This window comes from Rattus norvegicus, chromosome 19 (genome assembly GCF_021556685.1).
Source record: "Rattus norvegicus strain SHRSP/BbbUtx chromosome 19, alternate assembly SHRSP_T2T, whole genome shotgun sequence".
Lineage (NCBI taxonomy): Eukaryota > Metazoa > Chordata > Mammalia > Rodentia > Muridae > Rattus > Rattus norvegicus.
Genome location: NC_141552.1, coordinates 57,469,527 through 57,488,443, shown reverse-complemented (window position 1 = coordinate 57,488,443; position 18,917 = coordinate 57,469,527). Strand labels below are relative to the sequence as shown.

The window sequence follows — 18,917 nt, the reverse complement described above, 5'->3', positions numbered from 1 at the left end:
AATACCACAGTGGTAATTAATGTACTGGTGTTTAAAGTGTGAGACTGTGTGATTGGCAGTTCAGAACATAGGTTCTCACAGTGAAGGCCTGGCCGGAACTTGGTGAGTGCTGGACTCATTTACTAGCCATGTGACCTCAGACTAGAATTGATGCTTCGCCTGCTCTGGTCTCTCCATCCAGGCATGGGTGTCATAGACAGTACTGAGCACTGTTGGGAGAGTCAGTGACTTAGCACATGCATTGTTCTTTCAGCTGCATTCAGTAGGCGTCTCATAAATGCTTGTCATCCTCATTGTTACTTGCTACATATGATGTTAGATGCTGTCATTGGTATCATCTGCATGCAATTTTATTGTGAGATGGCGACTCATGTAGCCCAGGCTAGCCTCAAAGTCGACATCTTCCCCTCTCTGCATACTGAGTGTGGGGAATTACAAGCTTGCCTTGCCTTGCCCAGGTAATCGGAATGCACACAACTATTTATGGGGTAGTAAAGGATGCCACAGGAGGTTATGCTATGCTGAATACTTTATTTATATTTTTATGTAAACATAATTTGCTTTATAGGCACAATATAACAATATAACGAAAGCTCTGAAGCCACAGACACATTAGACGATGTTTGGTTCATTCTAGTAAAACTCAACCTTCCAAGAAGCTTTCGAAGCTCCCTTAAGGCAAACAGACAATACTTTTTTTACACTTCCTCCAGGAAACGATCACAAGGGGGGAAGGAAGGTCCACAGGACAACTGACTGATTCCAGTTGTTCCTCACCCACCCACCCACCCACCCACCCTCCTGTTCTTCATGGTGATGCTGCTCATGCTCCAATGTTCTCTTTCTGTATTCTCTCAGGAGAGGGAGCGGTTTTTCATGTGTGATCTATGGTTTAACGAAACAAACGGAACAGGTTTGGGGAGAGATGACTTCCCATGATTCTTAGGTATACGACAACACCATCTGGATTCTGAATGTGGGTCAGGTTCCGTGTCCCCTGAAGGTGAACCTTCCTAACACAACTCTTAGCCTTTCCAAAAGGCTATTCCTACATACTAGTAATAGCACTCAAGAGTGTGGTCCTCAGGTCTACCCACCCTTGAGCATGGTTATGGTGGAAATGTGACTGATTATGTGGTATTTAGCAACAGGTTATCACCTCTCTCGACAGCATCTCTCCCCAGGGGTAGGAATTAAGAATCTGTGATTGGCACTCTTTCCCATAGGCTCACCCCTTGGCTTACTGGCTGGCAGCTCCTTTTCTCATCTTCATATTTGACTTTCCCAGTCACAGTGAGGAAAGACTCCCTTCAGGTAAATATTTGGCATTGAAGAAGTCATCATCACAAAAATCAGGATGGAGATAAAGGAACAGGACGAATGGCGGGAGACTGGCTACAGAGACTTTGCAAACCAAGCAGGGAATTGTGGAGCCATGTTCCCTCCCAGCCCACACAAAAAAAATGGTGCCCAACTTAAAGCATTAAGTGGAAAAAGTGGGCAACACCAGAGCCCTCCTAAGTTTTCAAGGATGTTTATAAATTTAGAATACCAACCCAAGGTCATGGGAGCCCACTTAGGTCTTCCAGAAGACAAGTTCAGGGTGCTAAATTGCATGGGCTCCTTTTTATATCAAGCTTGGTTTGTGAGTGACGGACGTGTAACCTCTTAGGACAGAAGGGCTGGGGAAGGCAATAAGGAGCCCCACTTCAAAGGGAGGGAGATGTCTTCTTCCTCTATGGTAACTGATGTCACTTCAAAACCTATTAGAAAGGACCAGAATGTTTCTTTCAAGCTGGAAAAATTGAACAGGGTATTTGATCAAGCAGTTTGGTCCCTGATTTCTAAAGCTTCAAATCAGCACCATGGTTTCGTGTGTCAGAGAGGAGGACCACACACTTGGCATCAAGCGCTGGGAAGCCACCACCTGTATCCCTCGTGCGGGTTACACGTTAGAAAGTGCTTTGAATAGGCAAGAGAAACCAATGGACTTTCAACCCCCAAATATGGTCTTCAAAAGAGTGCTTCCTTGGGAAAGGTGCTCCCTGGGTAGGAACTTAAAAAATAGTAGGCAGTAATTCAAAGGCCGAGAGTAAAAGAACCCAGGTGCGTTCAATGACATTTGAGTTAAGCCTACAATTTGGCAAGTTTTTCTTAGGATTTCAATACATCATGTGTGGGCACAGGAAGGACTTTGCTCATGAGATATGGTTTCAGAGGAGAGGTCTCTGTAGCTGGTCCTCAGATAGATGCTGTCCACCCATCTCTATCCAGGAAAGAACCCACATCCACCTCCCTGGGTATATAAATAAGAACCAGGGAAGAGGGTTAAAGAGAGACTCAGACCTTAAGGTGCAGAGACACATGCAGGGATGTAGCATTTAAGGGGGAAAGTGACAAAGTACTGCTTGGAGAATTCTGAATGTATGGGACTGTGAATACTCCTGGCCTACTCTCTTGCCACTAGCTAAACTGCTAAGCGCCATAATTGGAGGCATAGCTGATTGCTGGCAGGCAAAGAGTGTCATTGGCCTGAAGAATAGTGGGATCTGAACAGGGCTCTGTGACAACACCTTTCAATCAAAAGTAGCCTGGTTTCTGACATCGGGCCCTGAGGGCTAGTAATAGTTTGCAATGCTATTCTAGAACCATCAAGGAAGGACCCGAAGAAGGATCGGTTTGCTTCAAGGGAGAGCGTGATACATAGACCAGAAAGGGACACAATACTGCATGGAGTGGGATTGGCACTTAATTCCAAACACAACAGTGATCAACAGCTTCTTAGCTTGGCTGACTGCAGACAAACACGACACACACTGGACTACAGCATTTGTTCACTGGGGCACAGAAGAGGTCTCCTGGCGGCCATCTTCTTCCTAGCCATCCTCCACCTTCTTGGATGCGAGGTCTGGCTTACTGGATGAAGGGCATCCTCTCTTTGTTCTCGCTGTCCCCTTCATGGTCCTCTTCTTCCTCTCCTGCCTCGCTGGTCTCTGTGCTGTCATTGGCCATCTGCAATTCAACAGAGGTCATGATATGGAGGACATGTACCCACTCCCTCACCATCTCTGAGCATTGGATGAAGCATTATGGGATGGACTTCTTTCAGACTGGTCATTCCTATAGAAGGAAGTACCTCTGAGGATCCCTTCTATACCTTTTACTAGTCCCTGCTAAGGCCCTGTTGCTGCCTTTAACATCACTTAATAGCCCTGCAGGTGACCTCCTTGGGTGCATCCTGACTCTCATGATGTTCTGGATTCATCTTGACTTCATGTTGTCTTTCCTTCAATTTTAGTCTTCTATCCAGAAGGGATGAGACATCTTCCCTACCACGGATGCTACAAATACCCATTCTTCACTGTCTCTTTCTTCCTTTGGGTGTCAGGATAAAAACACTCCCAGAAAACAAGAACAATGACTTGTTTATTGTTCAATGGGATTAGAGCTGAACTCTTGGCCTGAGTGGGAGCATCGTTTGGCCTTAATGCGATGGGTTCTGACCCTTGGTCAAGTAGACACTAACCCTAGACCAAGGACCAGCAGAATGTCGTGGGTTCATGGAGACAGGCAGTGCCTTTGCATGGAAAGCCAGTGCCAGATATTTTAAGTGTAATAGTTGGCCAGAACAGCTCTAGAATCTTCTATGCATAGGACTGAAAGAGACCTATTTATGTAGATCAGTGTATTTGCAGGGGAATCCTTGGGCCATAGTCCTTTCTCTCTAATCCCATGTTATCATTCCCCCTCCAATAGTCCTGTGACTTCGTATTTTAAAAACCATATCCATATTGTTATCAGCAGCTTATGTGGCACAAAATGCCCCTCCCTTTCACTGTCTTGTATGGAGTGAAGTGACCATTACAGCTGAGCTACAGAAGACAAAGGTCTGTTTCTGAAAATGTACAGCTGGACTGAGAGTCATGGGTCGTTTTATTTATTTTACTTATATTTCTTGAAAATGACAGATACTGCTGCATGAACTTCCATACTTTCTTTGTTTTGCTTACCTAGAACTTATGAGCCACACTCAGTACTTGCCTTTCTAACTGAGAAGTACCTGTCAATGTCTGCCTAAGAAACAGGATCAATGCTGATGGTCAAAGGCAACTTTCCCAGGTTGCCAATGGGACTGAGTACCAGGCCTTGAATGCAAGCAGTGAGAGACTGTGTATTAAGGGCTACATCACACGGTACCTCTCCCCCAAAGCAGCTAGTTTGGGGACAGGTAAACCTGATGTGCTGTATTCTTGTGGATTGCCTAGATACTAGGGTTTTCTCTCAACGAAAGCCAGTGAATTCAAGAGGAGTACCAAGAAGCATCCTGGAGGCAGTAGGCACAATTCTGTTAGGCCCATGTAACTACATTGTTTAAAATTAACCAGGAACCGTTTCCATTGGTGCCTAGAAATAAACAGCTGTAAATGTAAATGCTTTTTTTTTTCTATCCATTTTCTGTCTGTCCCCACTCAGCGATTTTTCCTGTCTTTCTCAAACACTTTCATTTTTCTATCTCCACTTTCCTTAGTCCATGGCTAATCTCTCATTCTGGTATCCTGTGATCTTGAAAGTTTAAGTTGCCTGTATTTCCTTGGACGCAGGAGTAACTACTCCAGACGATCCATCGGTTTGTCTTTGGTCTTGATCTGGGTAGTCTCGTCAGTATTCCACTTACCAGAGGAGTTGGGGTCTTTTCCACATCCAGAATTAACTTCCCGATGTTCCCTCGGTCGTGAATGCGCTGCATGGCCTCCTTTACCTGGGACACAAAGTGAGGAGATGTTAATGAGATCAGGCTCCTGGAAAATGTGCCTGAAGAAGTCAATCCACCGGACCTCCACCAGATGGCGCTGCAGCTCAAATAGTGGTTCAGCCAGCAACTTTTTTTGGGTCTCAAATCTATTCCATCGCCTCCTGTCAGTTACACATGCTGACCTGTAAGTCTTCTGGGTCTGAAAAGTAAGGGTTCCAGTTTTCACAACGAGAGGATAAATATATATCTATTTTGTAAGTCAGAATGGTCTGGCGGAATGTTAATGAGAGCATTTATGAGGGTCATTTGAGATTTGCCTTCTTAAGTGTTACGTAACCCTGCTTCATAATTTGGCTCAATCAACTGGTCACCAGGGCTAAATTGCATTTGCGAAATTCCCCATGCTTTCTAATTGCTGGGATGAAACTGCTTTCACATAGCAGGCACTCTCTTCAGAGGAGCATCCTTTCTAGAAAGGAGGATCTATGGTTTCCTTTCCCAAGTCCAGGCATTCCTGGGAGTACTGAAGGGACCTTGATCTTCTGCAAAAGGAAAGCCCATTTGTTCTGAGGCTTTCCTTCTGCTGCCATGCAGAACGTGAACTGCAGGGGGCGCTGTGAGTAGTAATGGAGAAGACACGGAACCTTGCCTGCCCTCCACATCTCAAGTGAAATCCAAACAGGGATGCAACATCCTTCGCCTCACAAAAGTCATTTTGTAAAAACTTATAACAGGTTGAGTCTAAATATTTTCTTGTAAAGTCTCACAATTTAAAATATTCTTGTTCCTTCAGCTTCAAGGCTAGATGTTCTGACATTAAAAAAAAAAAAAGTTCAGACATCGTTAACTGCGTGTAGGGAACTGAGCCTGTGGCTGATGGAGAAATGTTTGCTTATTTGAAAAATCAAAGGCTTCTATTCATTTGGATCCAAACTCACAGAACCATTAAAAAATGTTTGTGTTCAAATTGCTTTTCTGGGACTTTAGTGACACAATTCCATTTATGGGAGAAAACCATAAAAGATAATGACTTCGTTGTGTTTAGTGGCAAAACACTGAAACAGCTTATGTGTGGCAGTAAAGGGATGGGTAAATAAACAATGGCTTTTTACATTCATCTACCGAGTGGGGATGTTGCATAGCTGTTAAGGAAAAGAAAGATCTATGCTGCTAATTATACAAGAGACACACAGCAGGATTGAGTGCTTTTGTAATCTTGCTAAATGAGGAAACCGAAAGGAGTACTTTTATTCTTTTATTTACATCTCTATAAAAATGTAGGTTTCCTAAAAAGGCTAGGAAGGCTTGCTGGTGTGCCTTGAAAGTTAGGAGGGGTGGGCATTTTACTCTACCATTCAAATAATGTTATGTAGTCACGTGCTATCAAATCAACACTGTATATAAATTCAATGGGTTTTTGTTTTGTTTATTTTTTGTCTCCCCATGGTGAGGAACAACCTGTCTTTTTTTAAAACTGATAATGTCAAGCTTTTTTTTGTTTTGTTTTTGTTTTTGTTTTTTTTTTTTTTTGACCCTGATAAAGCACTTGAATCCTTCCATTTATGTGGTAACTTCTGAAGTATTTTCACACTTGGTCATAAAAACCGGTAACCATGGTTGTCCCCCGGCATCGGTGGCAGGTTGATTCTGAAGCTCCGATTCCAACATGGTGGGTGCTCTTGTATAAGGCGGTGCAGTATACATCTGCACTGACCCTACACGCACCTCCCCATAGACGAGTTTTTTCTAGATTATTTGTTCTGTCAAATACCACATGATACCGTGCTCTTCTACCATAGAGCAAATCTCGACAGCAAATCAAAGTCTTTACAATTCAAAGCTCGTGTAATTCCCCCGCCCCCCAAGTATTTCCTTATCAACATTTGCTGAGGCTGTTGATGTAGAATCTGTGGACGAGGCAGGCTCACGGTGCTTACTGAAACGCTCTGTCCTGACAAGATGGTTGCTAGTCTAGCTCTCGGCCCCTTGTGGGAGTCATACCCTTGGGTAACTTCTCCTTGAGTGTAGGCTGGAGGTAAGGGACCCGTGTCCCTGCAGAGCACAGCAGATGGGATAGACTCTCCTTTCCAAGATGAAGTTAGAAAAGGCCACAGCATCTACACACTGCAGTGACTCTGGAGAGGCTACTGCAGGAATGGGGGCTGCCCTGTGGCATCCCTACATGACGGAGACCTTAGATGAATTCCATCCAATAGCTAGTAAGGAACTGTGACCCTCAGCCCCTCCGAGGAACTGAATCTTGCCAACAACCCCTAAAGAACTTAGAAGTAAATACGTGTCCTCTCAAACACTGAAATGAGATCAATACTTCAGCTGACATCTTGACTATAGCCTTGTTGGGAGTCAAGGAACCCAGCTTAAATCATACCTGGTTCCTGGCACTCCCTCTCGAGCTTATGAAATCACAAATGCTTTTACAGTTCACTGTTTTTTTTGGGGGGGGGGAGGTGGTAAATGAAATAATAAATTCTTAACAGACTTCTACTTTGCATATATAATGCTTAGCTTGCAAGGTTCATATAGTACCCATTTTGAGGATAAGTGTCTTGAAGCCAAAGAACGTAAGTAATTCATTCAAAGATGATAAGGCTACAGGGAACAGAGTGTGGTTCAGAATTAGGTTGGATAGAGTTCAAACCCAGCATTACCCCCGCAATTTTACCTAGATCAGACTGTTCTGCTTGGTTCTCAGAGGGTAGAAGGACTCTCGCAATACTCCGTGTGGGTATTAGGAACTGTGGGTACCTCCTGAACACCAGCCAAATGCTCTACTACTGAGTCACGCCCTTAGCCATTCATGGTGAATTCCGGCAAAACACTTGACCACTGCCCCCTGTACCACACTGTCAGATTCTAGGCAAGCGCTCTACCACTGAGCTATATCCTCACTGGTGTATTCTGACTAAGCACTGGACTACTGGGCCATGTTCCTAGACCTTTCCTGATGGGTTCTCTCTGGGTACTCTCCTGCTGATCCGACTCCAGCCCCTTTCTGACAGATTGTAGGCAACTGGTCTACCATGAGCCAATTCCCCGGTCCCTCCCTGGTATGTTCTAGGCAAGTACTTGACCACTGAGCCATGCCCCAGTCTACTCTTTACTTTTTCTGTTGAAACAGGGTTTTACTAAGTTTTCCCAGGGTAGCCTGGAACACTCAGTCTGTTGTCTAAGTAGACAATGAGTTTGTAATCCTCCTGTCTCAGCATCTTGGAACAACCACGATGACAGGAGACAGGCAACGCTTTAAGCTGCTTCTGTACTAAGCTGGAGTCCAGTGGAAAAAAGCAAAGAGCTGTTTTCTCAACAGTAGAAGTGAAATCATGATGCTTGAGGGGTTAGGAGAAGCCCCCTGTAGGATTGCCTTTAATCTGCATAGTTTTGAAAATTTCTCTCTGAAATGTCGCCTTGAAGTTCTGTCTGTAGAAAATGGATAAAGGGCCAGGAGTAATCTCCAGAGGTCATTTAATTACCCCCACCCCAGGCCTGCTGTTAGATTCTCCATGCTCTTTTAAGGATGCTCCTGGAGTTGTGCGGGAGCCCCACTGGCAGAGGCTTGGAAGGAAGGAGACGACTACTTTTGATCAATTCTTTATCAGGTGCAGTGTGTAGCATTTTGCACGCATGAAGCTGTTTCGTCTATACACTGAGCTTCTTGGGGTGGGGGGAATGTTTGCATCTGCTTTTCACCGTCCAGGGAGAAACACAAGGAGGAAGCCTCTGAGAGGTTTGCTTCTGGCTGTCACTTAAAAGGGAGAGCAGAGCGGAAGACCTGAGTGCCAGTCCCTTCTCAAGACTCTGGACAAAACCCATTACAGGGCTGTGCTGACCACACCCCAAGAGTGTGCTGACACCCCTGCCTGGGCAAGGCTGAACACAGTCTTTGCTACAGATTATCAGCTTATAAAAGGTCCTCCAATAGGCGATGCTTTCCAGATGTTTGACAGCACCTGGGGAGATTGTCTCCTTGAGCATTTACTGGCGAGTCCCCAGAAAGACTTTTCTAATGCCCCTTTCTGTTTGAAACCAACATTGCCTTAAAAAGAGAGTCATGGAGGCTCGCCTCGGCTAACACGGTAGCCCCAGATCACCTCTGACAACAGCCCTTGAATGTTGTAGCAACTGCCACACAAGGTCACTGTAAAATTTGTACCAGATTTCAAAGATTTAGTAATTATGAGGCCACCTGCATGCAAAAATGGTGGCCGGAGAGGCAGCTTAGGGGTTAAGAGCCCAGGATGCATTTGCAAAGGATCAGAGTTTGGTTCCTAGCACCCATGCTAGGTATTTTGGGTGGCTCACACTGCCTGTAACTCCACCATTGGTGGGATTCGATGCTCTCTCTTCTGGACTCCATGGATATCTGCACACACACTACATGTGCATACATGTGTGTGCTCATGTGCATATGTGTGTGCACCTGCACATGCACACACTTAAAATAAAAAAACTTATAAATTAAAAAAAAAACAAAGTGTAAAATACCTCCTTGAGAATTGTGGACAATGCTTAAAGATTTAAATTATAATATTTAGACATTGGCTTAAGGAAGACTCCTTCAAGTTTATCTTGGTGTTTTTCTGAATGTGACTGCTGAAACATTTCAAAGCTTCGCTGGCGGTCTGCCCAGTGTTCTGCTCCACTCTTGATGGATGCCCCAGGAGCGATGTCTGTTATCCTAGCGACCAAAATCCTTCTCAGCTCTCGCACCCTTTATCTCACAGCTTAAGACGTGCCTGAAGCTCGGCAGGCTGTCTGCCATGCTTCTGCATGCTCCCGGTCACTTCCTGGAGCTCCTCAGTCCTGTCGCTACCTCAGCTTGACAGCTCAGCTGCAAGCTCTTCCAGGCACTTGTTCTGTGTGCACTGTGTGCTTGACTTCGACAATCTGGCCAAGTACTGAGGGATCCTAGCATGACGGGTTGGGCAGTAACATCAGCGTCATCCCTGGACTTGGATCCTCTACGCCAGCCTTCATATTGTAAGCCTACAGAATGACACAGTCAAATACAAACCCAAAGCCAGCTACAGCTACGACCAAATGGTTTCTAGTTAGGCACAGGAAAAGACATGTCAAAAAGCAGCTATTGAAATTGATTCAATAATGTATTTTACCAAATATGTCTGTCCTCTTTAGCTTTGACTGTCAACATCCTGGTGTCCTGTGAGAAGGGAGTCTCAGTAATAGGTTGCTCAGAACAGACTGATTTGCCTGTGGGCAAGTCTTGGGCTTGTCTTGTTATACATAGGAGGGCCCAGACCACTGTGGGTGGCACCATTCCCTAGGAAGGTGGTCCTGGCTGCATAGGAGAGCTAGAAAAGCATAGATCTGTGAGCCAGTCCACCACACACTGTTCCTCCATGGTTACCACTTCAAGTTTCTGTACCAACTTATCTCAATGACGGACTCTGACTTGTGACTAGAAACAAACCCTCTTCTCCCCTAAATTTTCTTTTGATCCTCTGTCGCAGTGACAGACTGTCACTGGGACACTCAACGTTCTCCCATTTCAATATGCTCAAAATGAAAATCAAGTCAACAATGTGTGTTTGCTCTGTGTTTTAGGAATCTGGGGTATATTTGTAGATTTACAGGGTATCTCAAGTCAAAATAGCCCCTCTCCAAGTACTCAGAGGCCTCACATGGCTCACAGACATCTTGAGGGTGTCTACTGGAGCCCCAGTGCAAAGGAAGGTCAGCATGTGATAACTTACAGAATCAATCAGTCAATAAATGGACAGTGGATCTGTGGAATGGTTGAGACACTATGTGACTGAGCTTCTCCCCAGTGGGTTTCTGTCTTGTGACTACCCCATTTCCCAGAGTCGGGTAGCTGTCTCTTGGTGGCCTGCTCAGTGCTGCCCGGGTGGCCCGGAGAGGAGTCTGTTCCTAATCAGAGTTGTGTTTCCCATACCCTGTGGGAGGCAACAGCTTCTGCTAGTTTTTAGGTTTTCCAGATGTGTCTCAGCAGCTGGGTTTCCCAGGACCGGGCATTCTGGAGGTTCTCAGGCCACATCCACCAGTAGTAGATTTTTTTTATCCACACGGGGGGGGGGGGCAGGAAATCCCAGTTGTGTCATTCAGACTCCTTGGTTTGTATCCTGAAGTCACATGAGCCTTTTCTGGCACTGCTGTTCTTTACTAGGACCCAAGCAGAAAGTGGTAGTTCTGCTGCTTCTTGGTAACCCTGTTTGGCATTCTGTGCTTTACCCTCCTTGTATGTAAGACAGCAACACCTATGTTAACCCACTCCTTTCCATTTGGCCCAAGTAGAATGGGTGTGCTCCATTTTTTTTTTTTTAACTTTATTTTTAAATTCTTGGGTGTATATGTGCACTGCATGTGGGAGTGTTATGCCCTCGGAAACCAGCAGGGGGCGCCATATCCACCTGGAACTGGAGTTACAAGTAGTTGTGAGCCGCCCTATTGGGAAACAAACTCTGTTCCTCTAGGAGAGCAGCAAATGCTTTTAACTGCTGAGCCATCTCTCCAGCCCCTGCTCCACTTTGAGGGAACTTCGCTTTCCCCTCTTTTAAACAGGTTAATCATAAAGAGAAACATCTCACTCCCCCCTCAAAAATGTATGTACTCAAAAGGGAGAGAATGATGTTTGGTTAGGAAGAAAAGAGGGCAGAGGAGAGGGGCAACCTGCTCAGTAAGACAGGGACAGCAGACCTCCTCAGTGTCCCCTGTCACCCCACCCCCAGCATTCCCTACTTATGATCTGCCATTCCTGGGGAGATTCTAGACTGCTTTGCAAAGCCTCAGGACCTCGATGGTATGACTGTGTTACCTAATGCTCCTGGCACACTCTCCCCCTATGAAGTATAGATAAATTTTGCATACATTTGCTCTCCCTGATGTAAAATTACTCCTAGCATAGTGCTTGAAGCACAGATTTATTCTATAACTCTGGGGTCATGAGTCAGATGTGGGTCACACTTGTCTAAAATCAAGGTGGGGTTAAGACTATGCTTCTCTCTGGAGATTCAAAGGGGGGGGGGACACATTTGACTTTTTGCTTCTAGAAACCTTTATCTCTTTGCCCAGTATGTTCTCCCTATCATCTTCGAAGCCAATAGCGTAGAATTTCCTCATCTCTCCAGCTTTGTCCCTCTTGGCTCTGACTTTTAAGGACACTTGTGGTTTTCCAGAGCCCAAAAGATAATCCAGGATAACCCACCCATCACAAGATCCTTAAATTCGTTTCACCTGTGAAATTCCCTTTGCTTTGTGAGGTCACATGACCTCAGGTGTGGGGATGAGAATGCAGATGTCTTGGAGGGAGCTTACTCTGTCCATCACAAGGTTAGGACCACCTCCTGGAACCACCATTGTAGAGTGACAGGGATGGCAGGCATTTCAGGAATTTGGCACAGGGGTTGGCCTAAATCAATTTAGTGTGCTGTCTGCTCAGGCCCAGAAAGGTGTTCTTTACCCAAAATTACTCTAGGAGGAAACCTGAGGTCTCAGAACCCTTTTTTGGAATTCTGAAAGAAAACCAAGTTCTCCCACAGAGCCCAGGGTAATTAATTCCTTCCTTCTTTCTTTCTTTCATTACACTTGTGTGTGTGTGTGCACACACACACATGTGCTCATGGACCCATGTGCCTGTATCTGCATCATGGTGCACACACAAGAGAACAGAGGATAACCTGTGGGACTTTGTTCTCTTCTTACACTGGCTCCCAGGGATAGAACTCCGGTGGCCAGGCTTGGTGGCAAGTGCCTTTATTTACCACAATACCTCTCTGGCTCAGACGGTTTATTAAACTTTAGGGGCTGCCCCTCCCCCTCATAAAAGGTGGACTCCAGTTGGGTTCTGTCTGGTGTCCAGAGAGAGGTTATCCCCCTTGAGGCCAGGAGGAGGCCTTCCTCCCTCGGTCACAGTCACATCTATAAAGACGTTGTGGGGTCAGAGGCTAGCCACTCAAAGACAACAGCTGCCATCAACACACATTTTCCCACTGGCTTCCAGGTTTCTCAGTTTATGTTGCTCTCAGACCATGCCTGACTTTTCTACCTCTCCTAGTGGCTCAGCTGGGACTTGAGGGTGTGAGAAAAGTGGCCACTCGTGAGCTGGATGCCTCTGCTCATACTCTTGCCTCTGGCCCTGCACATATGACAGTCAGACGTGGCTGTGACACCAGGATCACGTAGTGTGACTGACAGGACCTGGTAATTGACCACGGGGACTGAGGGCATGGGAGCTAAAGATAGCTCATGATGGTCCTCTAATACATGAAGAAGTCAGAAAGGGTGACAATTGATGTGACATCAACACAGGGATAATGATGATGATTAAAAAAAAATGTACGCTGATCTGAGGCTCCCAGTGTCAACTTTGACCTTCATTGTTAGACAATACAATGGGGTGGACAGCCGTTTCCTCTTCCCCTGTCCAGCCCTAAAATGTGGATCTGAGACTGAGCAGGCCCCAGGATCTGAGATTCAGGACTTGGAAGAGAGGGGTGGTATGGGGGAGGGGGAGGGGGAGAGTGCTTAGAAGGAGGAAGGTCAATGGGAGACAGGTGCTTTCTTGCATCCTGGATCTGATGGTGCAAAGGGTTTAGAACCAGCAAAGCTAAGCCCAGAGTACACTGACTGAGAAGACCCTTAGTGGGTATCCTGTGCCTCTTATCACTTGCAATTCGCTTTTTAACAGACTCCCAGGCAACCAAGACTCCTGTTCTCCAAACCCATCCTCTAGCATGCAAAGTGTCCTAGCAGTTGCACCCAGGGTTAAACATGGATCCTCATGGAGGTTGCGGTCTCCTGATAGAGGTTCTCAGAATAATTTATTTGAAATGTCTTCATTGTGTGCAGGTAGCCTTACTCATGCATGGTTCATGGTTTGTTTGTGTAGCCTCTGCACAGCAACCTAGCATAGTTCATCAGGTTCACGCTCTGCCATGAGGTCCATTGTACTTAATAGTCAGGGCATGACCCACAGGGAGAATTTAATTGGCTCACAGCAGGTAGGAGCGGGAGAACTGTGGAGCAATTACAGCCGACCCTGTTTATTTCTATCTACACCATAACTAGGAGAGATGAGGCTTCCGGAAGTCTAGTAAGGCTGACTTGGGGATGGCACCCTTGCTGTTCTGTTTATTCTCAAGATATTGGGCCTCTCATCCACCCATCCTCCAGCCTCTTTGTTCATTTCTCTGCCATAAGAGACTCTGACAGAACCGTAGACCGGAGCGATAGTGGAGGCTTCCCCTTGGTTATCTCTGCCTTGGGGCAGATTTCTGGCAGGAGGTAGGTCTCTTTGTAACTGCAGCCATTGATGGCTCCAGCTTCCTCTCTGGTTTCCATCAAGATATTTTACAGAGACATCTGTGCCCCTTCTTGTTGGCTCTCAAGACTAGTGAAACAAAGTAACCCCTGGGAATTGGCCCCAGAGAGAGGGGAGGCTTGCATCTCAGGAAGGGCTTTCACACAACTTTCACTACTAGACATAACTCTAACCATACAGGAGAGCCTGGAGCTCAGAAAATGGCAGGTTTGACCCAAGCCTCATTCCAGGACCCTGAAGAGGGACTGTGGGGTGTGGTGGTAGCTGGATCTCTTTGTCCTTCTTCCCCAGAGTGGCCACAATGAATACGCCTCCATCTCTTGGCCTTTCTTCTTACTTCTTTGTTTTTAATTGGCTTATGAAGAGTGGACAGACAAGCATAGCTTTAGAGGGTCTGTCGGGTATCAGGCTCTGAGCCCCACAAGCTCTGTAACGCTGATGCTGCTTTCTCCCGAACCTTGAAGCTGGGAAGGACACGCCCTTTCTGCCCCTGCAGGTTTCATTGTAGGTTTCCTTAACTCTGAAACCCTCAGTGGCCACGCCTCCTCGTTCTAAGTCTCCAAACCCATGGGTTACCCTTCTGCTGTTACATCTAGGCACATTTCAGATTGGCACATTTAAAACCTTCGCCAGTTTTCCTGAAGCCGGGTTATCCTTCGAGGGAATTGCTGCGAATCTGAGGCCAGCCTGGGCTAAAGTGTCAAGCAAAATGTGTTGAATGAACAGTCAGACTCAGCTCAGGGAGGGCTGTAGTAAGCACATGGTGTCTCCCAGAGTCCCTGCCCGTGTGGCCCTTACAGTCATACAGAAACACAAGCCTAGATACAACATCGCCATTTGCTCGTGGCTCCTGGGTGTGAGGGCAATGTGGACCGGGGTGGGGGTGGGGAGGGATTCGACGTGGCTGAAGGACCAGGGAGAAATCTAAAAAAAAGTAATTGAACTAGGGTTTAAAGAATGAATGGAGTTTATTTGTAGTGAAAGGGGGTTGGTTAGAGAAGGATGATTCCAATGAATAGGAGAATGTGGAAAAAGCCTTCTCTCCCCACCAACATCAGTGGCCCTGGGGACTAAAGGACAGAGTTAGTATAAACTTAGATGCCAGAAAGGTGTGTTGGGACTTTCTGGGGTACGTACTGTGATGGCTAGCTTTGTCAATGTGACAATATAGAATAGCTGGGAGGAAGAGTCTCAACAAGGGAGGCTTACATTGCGTTGGTCTGTGACACACGGGTAGAGAATTGTCTTGATTGAGGTAGTTGACCTGGGGAAGCGCCAGCCCGGTGTAGGAAGCTCCCTTCTCTATGTGGAAGGTTCCTGAATGGCGGTGTGAGAGTGGAAAAATCGAGCTGAGCTGAGTGAAAACTGCAAGCTGCACGCACACATTCTCTCTCTCCGCTCTTGACTGGGCCTTGACCGGATGTTTGAAGTCCCTGTCACCGTGGCTTCCCCACTGTGGCAGGCTGTAACCTGGAATTGTAAGCTGAAACACACCCTTTTTCCCTCCTAGTTGCTTTTGTTTTTTTGGTCTGAGTATTTTACAGCAGCAGCGGGAGGAAATTAGAGCCCGCATCACACAAACAGACCATCCCTGCATCCCAGCCCGCTTGCTACTTGAGTGGCTAGGTCTTTCATACTAGGGCAAGGAGAGTTACAGAAAGCTTTGTTTGGGGTTTTCATTTTACTGCTTCATATTCAATTTTCTTTTGAACGGTGTGAAAGGTACAAAGTCATAAAGGTACAAATGACACCACTTACTAACTATGGAGCTGAGCTTGTGTTATGGGTAGTAAGAAGGACTGTCCACCTGAGATAGGAAAAGAAATGAAAATGGATCATTCTATGAACCACCATGCCTACTAGATGATAAATTAAAAGCTTTGAAAACGAAGCATTGAGAAACACCATGAGACTCATCAGCAAGGTCATCTATATTGAATGACACAAACCAGGCCCATTTCTGAGAGGGACCAAGGATTTCTTAAATCCAAAAGTGGGCGTTTAAGAGCAGAATAATCACAAGGGCCTGTAGGATCTCAATTTCTTGGTTATTCTGGAGGCCATTTCCTGGTTTCAGATATGAAAGTGATTTTTAAAGTTCAAAAAAAAACATTTTATTTTTAATCGTGTCCGTGTGTGGATGTATATACAAGTGTAAGTATCTTCGGAGTCTAGAAGAGGGCATCAGATCCTGGAGAACTGGAGGTAAAGCCTGAGAAAGCCATGGACAGGAAGCGATTTCTCATCTGGAACTTGAAGCCTGGTTAGAAATCTAGCACTCGGCCAAATGGGAGGAGAGAAATAATCTGAGAAAATACTGTCCTACCTAGACAATGGAGGCTAAGGTAATAACCGGAGCTTCTGACATTTAACTGAGCTTCTGATATTTGTAAAGTTCCCCAAGATAATGGGAAACTCAGAAACTATATTTAAAGCTTATTCTTGTTTTGGATATTTTAGAAAAATCCCCAAATCAGGGAAGAGATGCATTAAGGAGGCAATGAGCTTGATGCCACATCACATGGGTTTTAGTTACTCAAAGGTGAACAGCTGCCTTTCCTACAATGCCTAAACGTTTTCACCTGGAATTATCAAAAGATTTTGTGGAGAAGATAAAACACTGTAAGAAGTCCAGGACCAAGGAGATGGCTCAGTTTAAATAATTAGCCATGAGAATGAATACCTGAGCTTCATCCTCTGACCCCAAGCATGATGGTTCGTGCTAATCTGTTGCTGCAGAAGTGGACACAGGAGGATCCTGTGGGCTTACTGGCCAGCCAGTCTATTTAAATTTATGAGCTCAAAAACTTAGGTGAAGGCAGTGAAGAAGACACCCAAGACATGACCTCACGCTTATACACATAGGTACATGCATTACACATGTCCTACACACTCGTACTATATACACATCACACACGCTATACAAACAGTACACACACTATACATGTACTACACATATACTATACATGCACATGCACATGCTACACACACTATACACACATGCATACACTATACATACACAATACCCACATGCATGTACACACACTATACACATGTTCTATATACATACCACACACACTATACAAACAATACACACACGTACATATGCACATGCACACACTATACACATGCTATACACATGCATACACTATATACACTCACTATTCACACTATATTCACACGGTATACTCACACACACACTATCCACATACTATATCCACATACTCTACTCACATACATACACTACACATATACACACACCCCACAACACCCCATACACATCCCACACAGACCCCCCCACACCACCCCCCCACACCCCCCACACCACACCTCACACCCCGCACACTCCACACTCCACACCCCACACACCCCACACCCCCCTACACACCCCATACACTACACACCCCATACACTACACACCCCACACTCTACACACCCCACACTCTACACACCCCACACTCTACACACACACCCCACACTCTACACACACCCCACACTCTACACACACACCCACACTCTACACACACACCCACACTCTACACACACACCCACACTCTACACACACACCCACACTCTACACACACACCCACACTCTACACACACACCCACACTCTACACACACACCCACACTCTACACACACACCCACACTCTACACACACACCCACACTCTACACACACACCCACACTCTACACACACACCCACACACTACACACACACCCACACACTACACACACACCCACACCCACACACTACACACACACCCACACCCACACAGACACCACACACACCCACACCCACACAGACACCACACACACCCACACCCACACACCACACACACCCACACCCACACACTACACACACACCCACACCCACACAGACACCACACACACCCACACCCACACAGACACCACACACACCCACACCCACACAGACACCACACACAGACACCACACACACACACCACACCACACACACACACCCTGTTAAGGAATCCAAAGATCTTTCAGGGCCTTTGGAGTTCTTAAATGCTTAGCCAGATCTAGAGGGGATGACAGTGACTCTCAACGACATTGGAGGCTACAGTTTAGTAGGCACAGATGACTTTTTCCTCAGCTTACAGACAGAAGGCAGGCATGCAGGGAATGAGGGAGCATTTCAGTACTGAAGGGGATTGAGCTGCACTGACCTAAGAGGGAAACAAAAGACTGAATCTGTGTAAAAACCATTTAGAACAAAGCAATCCTGTGCAAAGTGCTCCTGCCGAAAGCTGGTCCCTTCCCCGTCTGATGGAGGGGCGCATCTCTGTTGGCTCCTTCCACTGAGAGGAAGAAGGGAGAGCTCTGGGCTCTGAAGAAGCCCATGGTGATATGAGTCACTGCCTGACAGGTGGGCTACAGGCAACAGCTGAAATAAAAACTTTGGTAAGTGTGAGGGGACAAGGCAGAGGTGGTGAGTCCCTGGGGTGGCAAAGGACATCACATGGTACAATCATAGCAGCTGACACGTGACAGGTGCCTGCCAGGTGCTGTCACCAAGCAGAGCACCCCATATGCATTCTCTCATTTTGTTGCCTCAGTTCCGTGAAGCGGGTGGGAGGCTGTCAGGCTGTCACTCAGAGTTATATAAAAATACTTCCGTTTTCTTTCCTTTTCTTTTTCTTCTGAAGCCTCTGTCAATTGTAGAAGAGGGTTGAAAGGAAAAGTCATTTATTGAGGTTAATGACTTTCCCAAGGTCAAACAATAGGGTAAGGGAAAGCTAGCTCTGTATACACAAAGAGCTGGCAGTATTGTTGCAACTTGAGAGTAGGAAAGTTCTGGGCATGACACAGGGATGGGGAGGAGGACC

The 18,917-nt window shown here is 46.1% G+C and overlaps 1 protein-coding gene across 2 annotated transcripts in view; it reads right to left on the bottom strand.

The window, feature by feature from the left end:
- Positions 1-511: 511 nt before the first annotated feature.
- The window catches only part of Vat1l (vesicle amine transport 1-like), a 169,322-nt gene continuing 150,916 nt past the window's right edge, over positions 512-18,917 (bottom strand). For both annotated transcript variants that reach the window (NM_001400980.1, XM_087594893.1), the window contains exons 8-9: positions 4,676-4,759; positions 512-3,012 (exon numbers count right to left, since the gene is read on the bottom strand). In NM_001400980.1, coding sequence (NP_001387909.1) covers positions 2,914-3,012; positions 4,676-4,759 — 183 coding nt within the window. In that variant the 3' untranslated portion in view covers positions 512-2,913. The remainder of the gene's footprint in view (positions 3,013-4,675; positions 4,760-18,917) is intronic.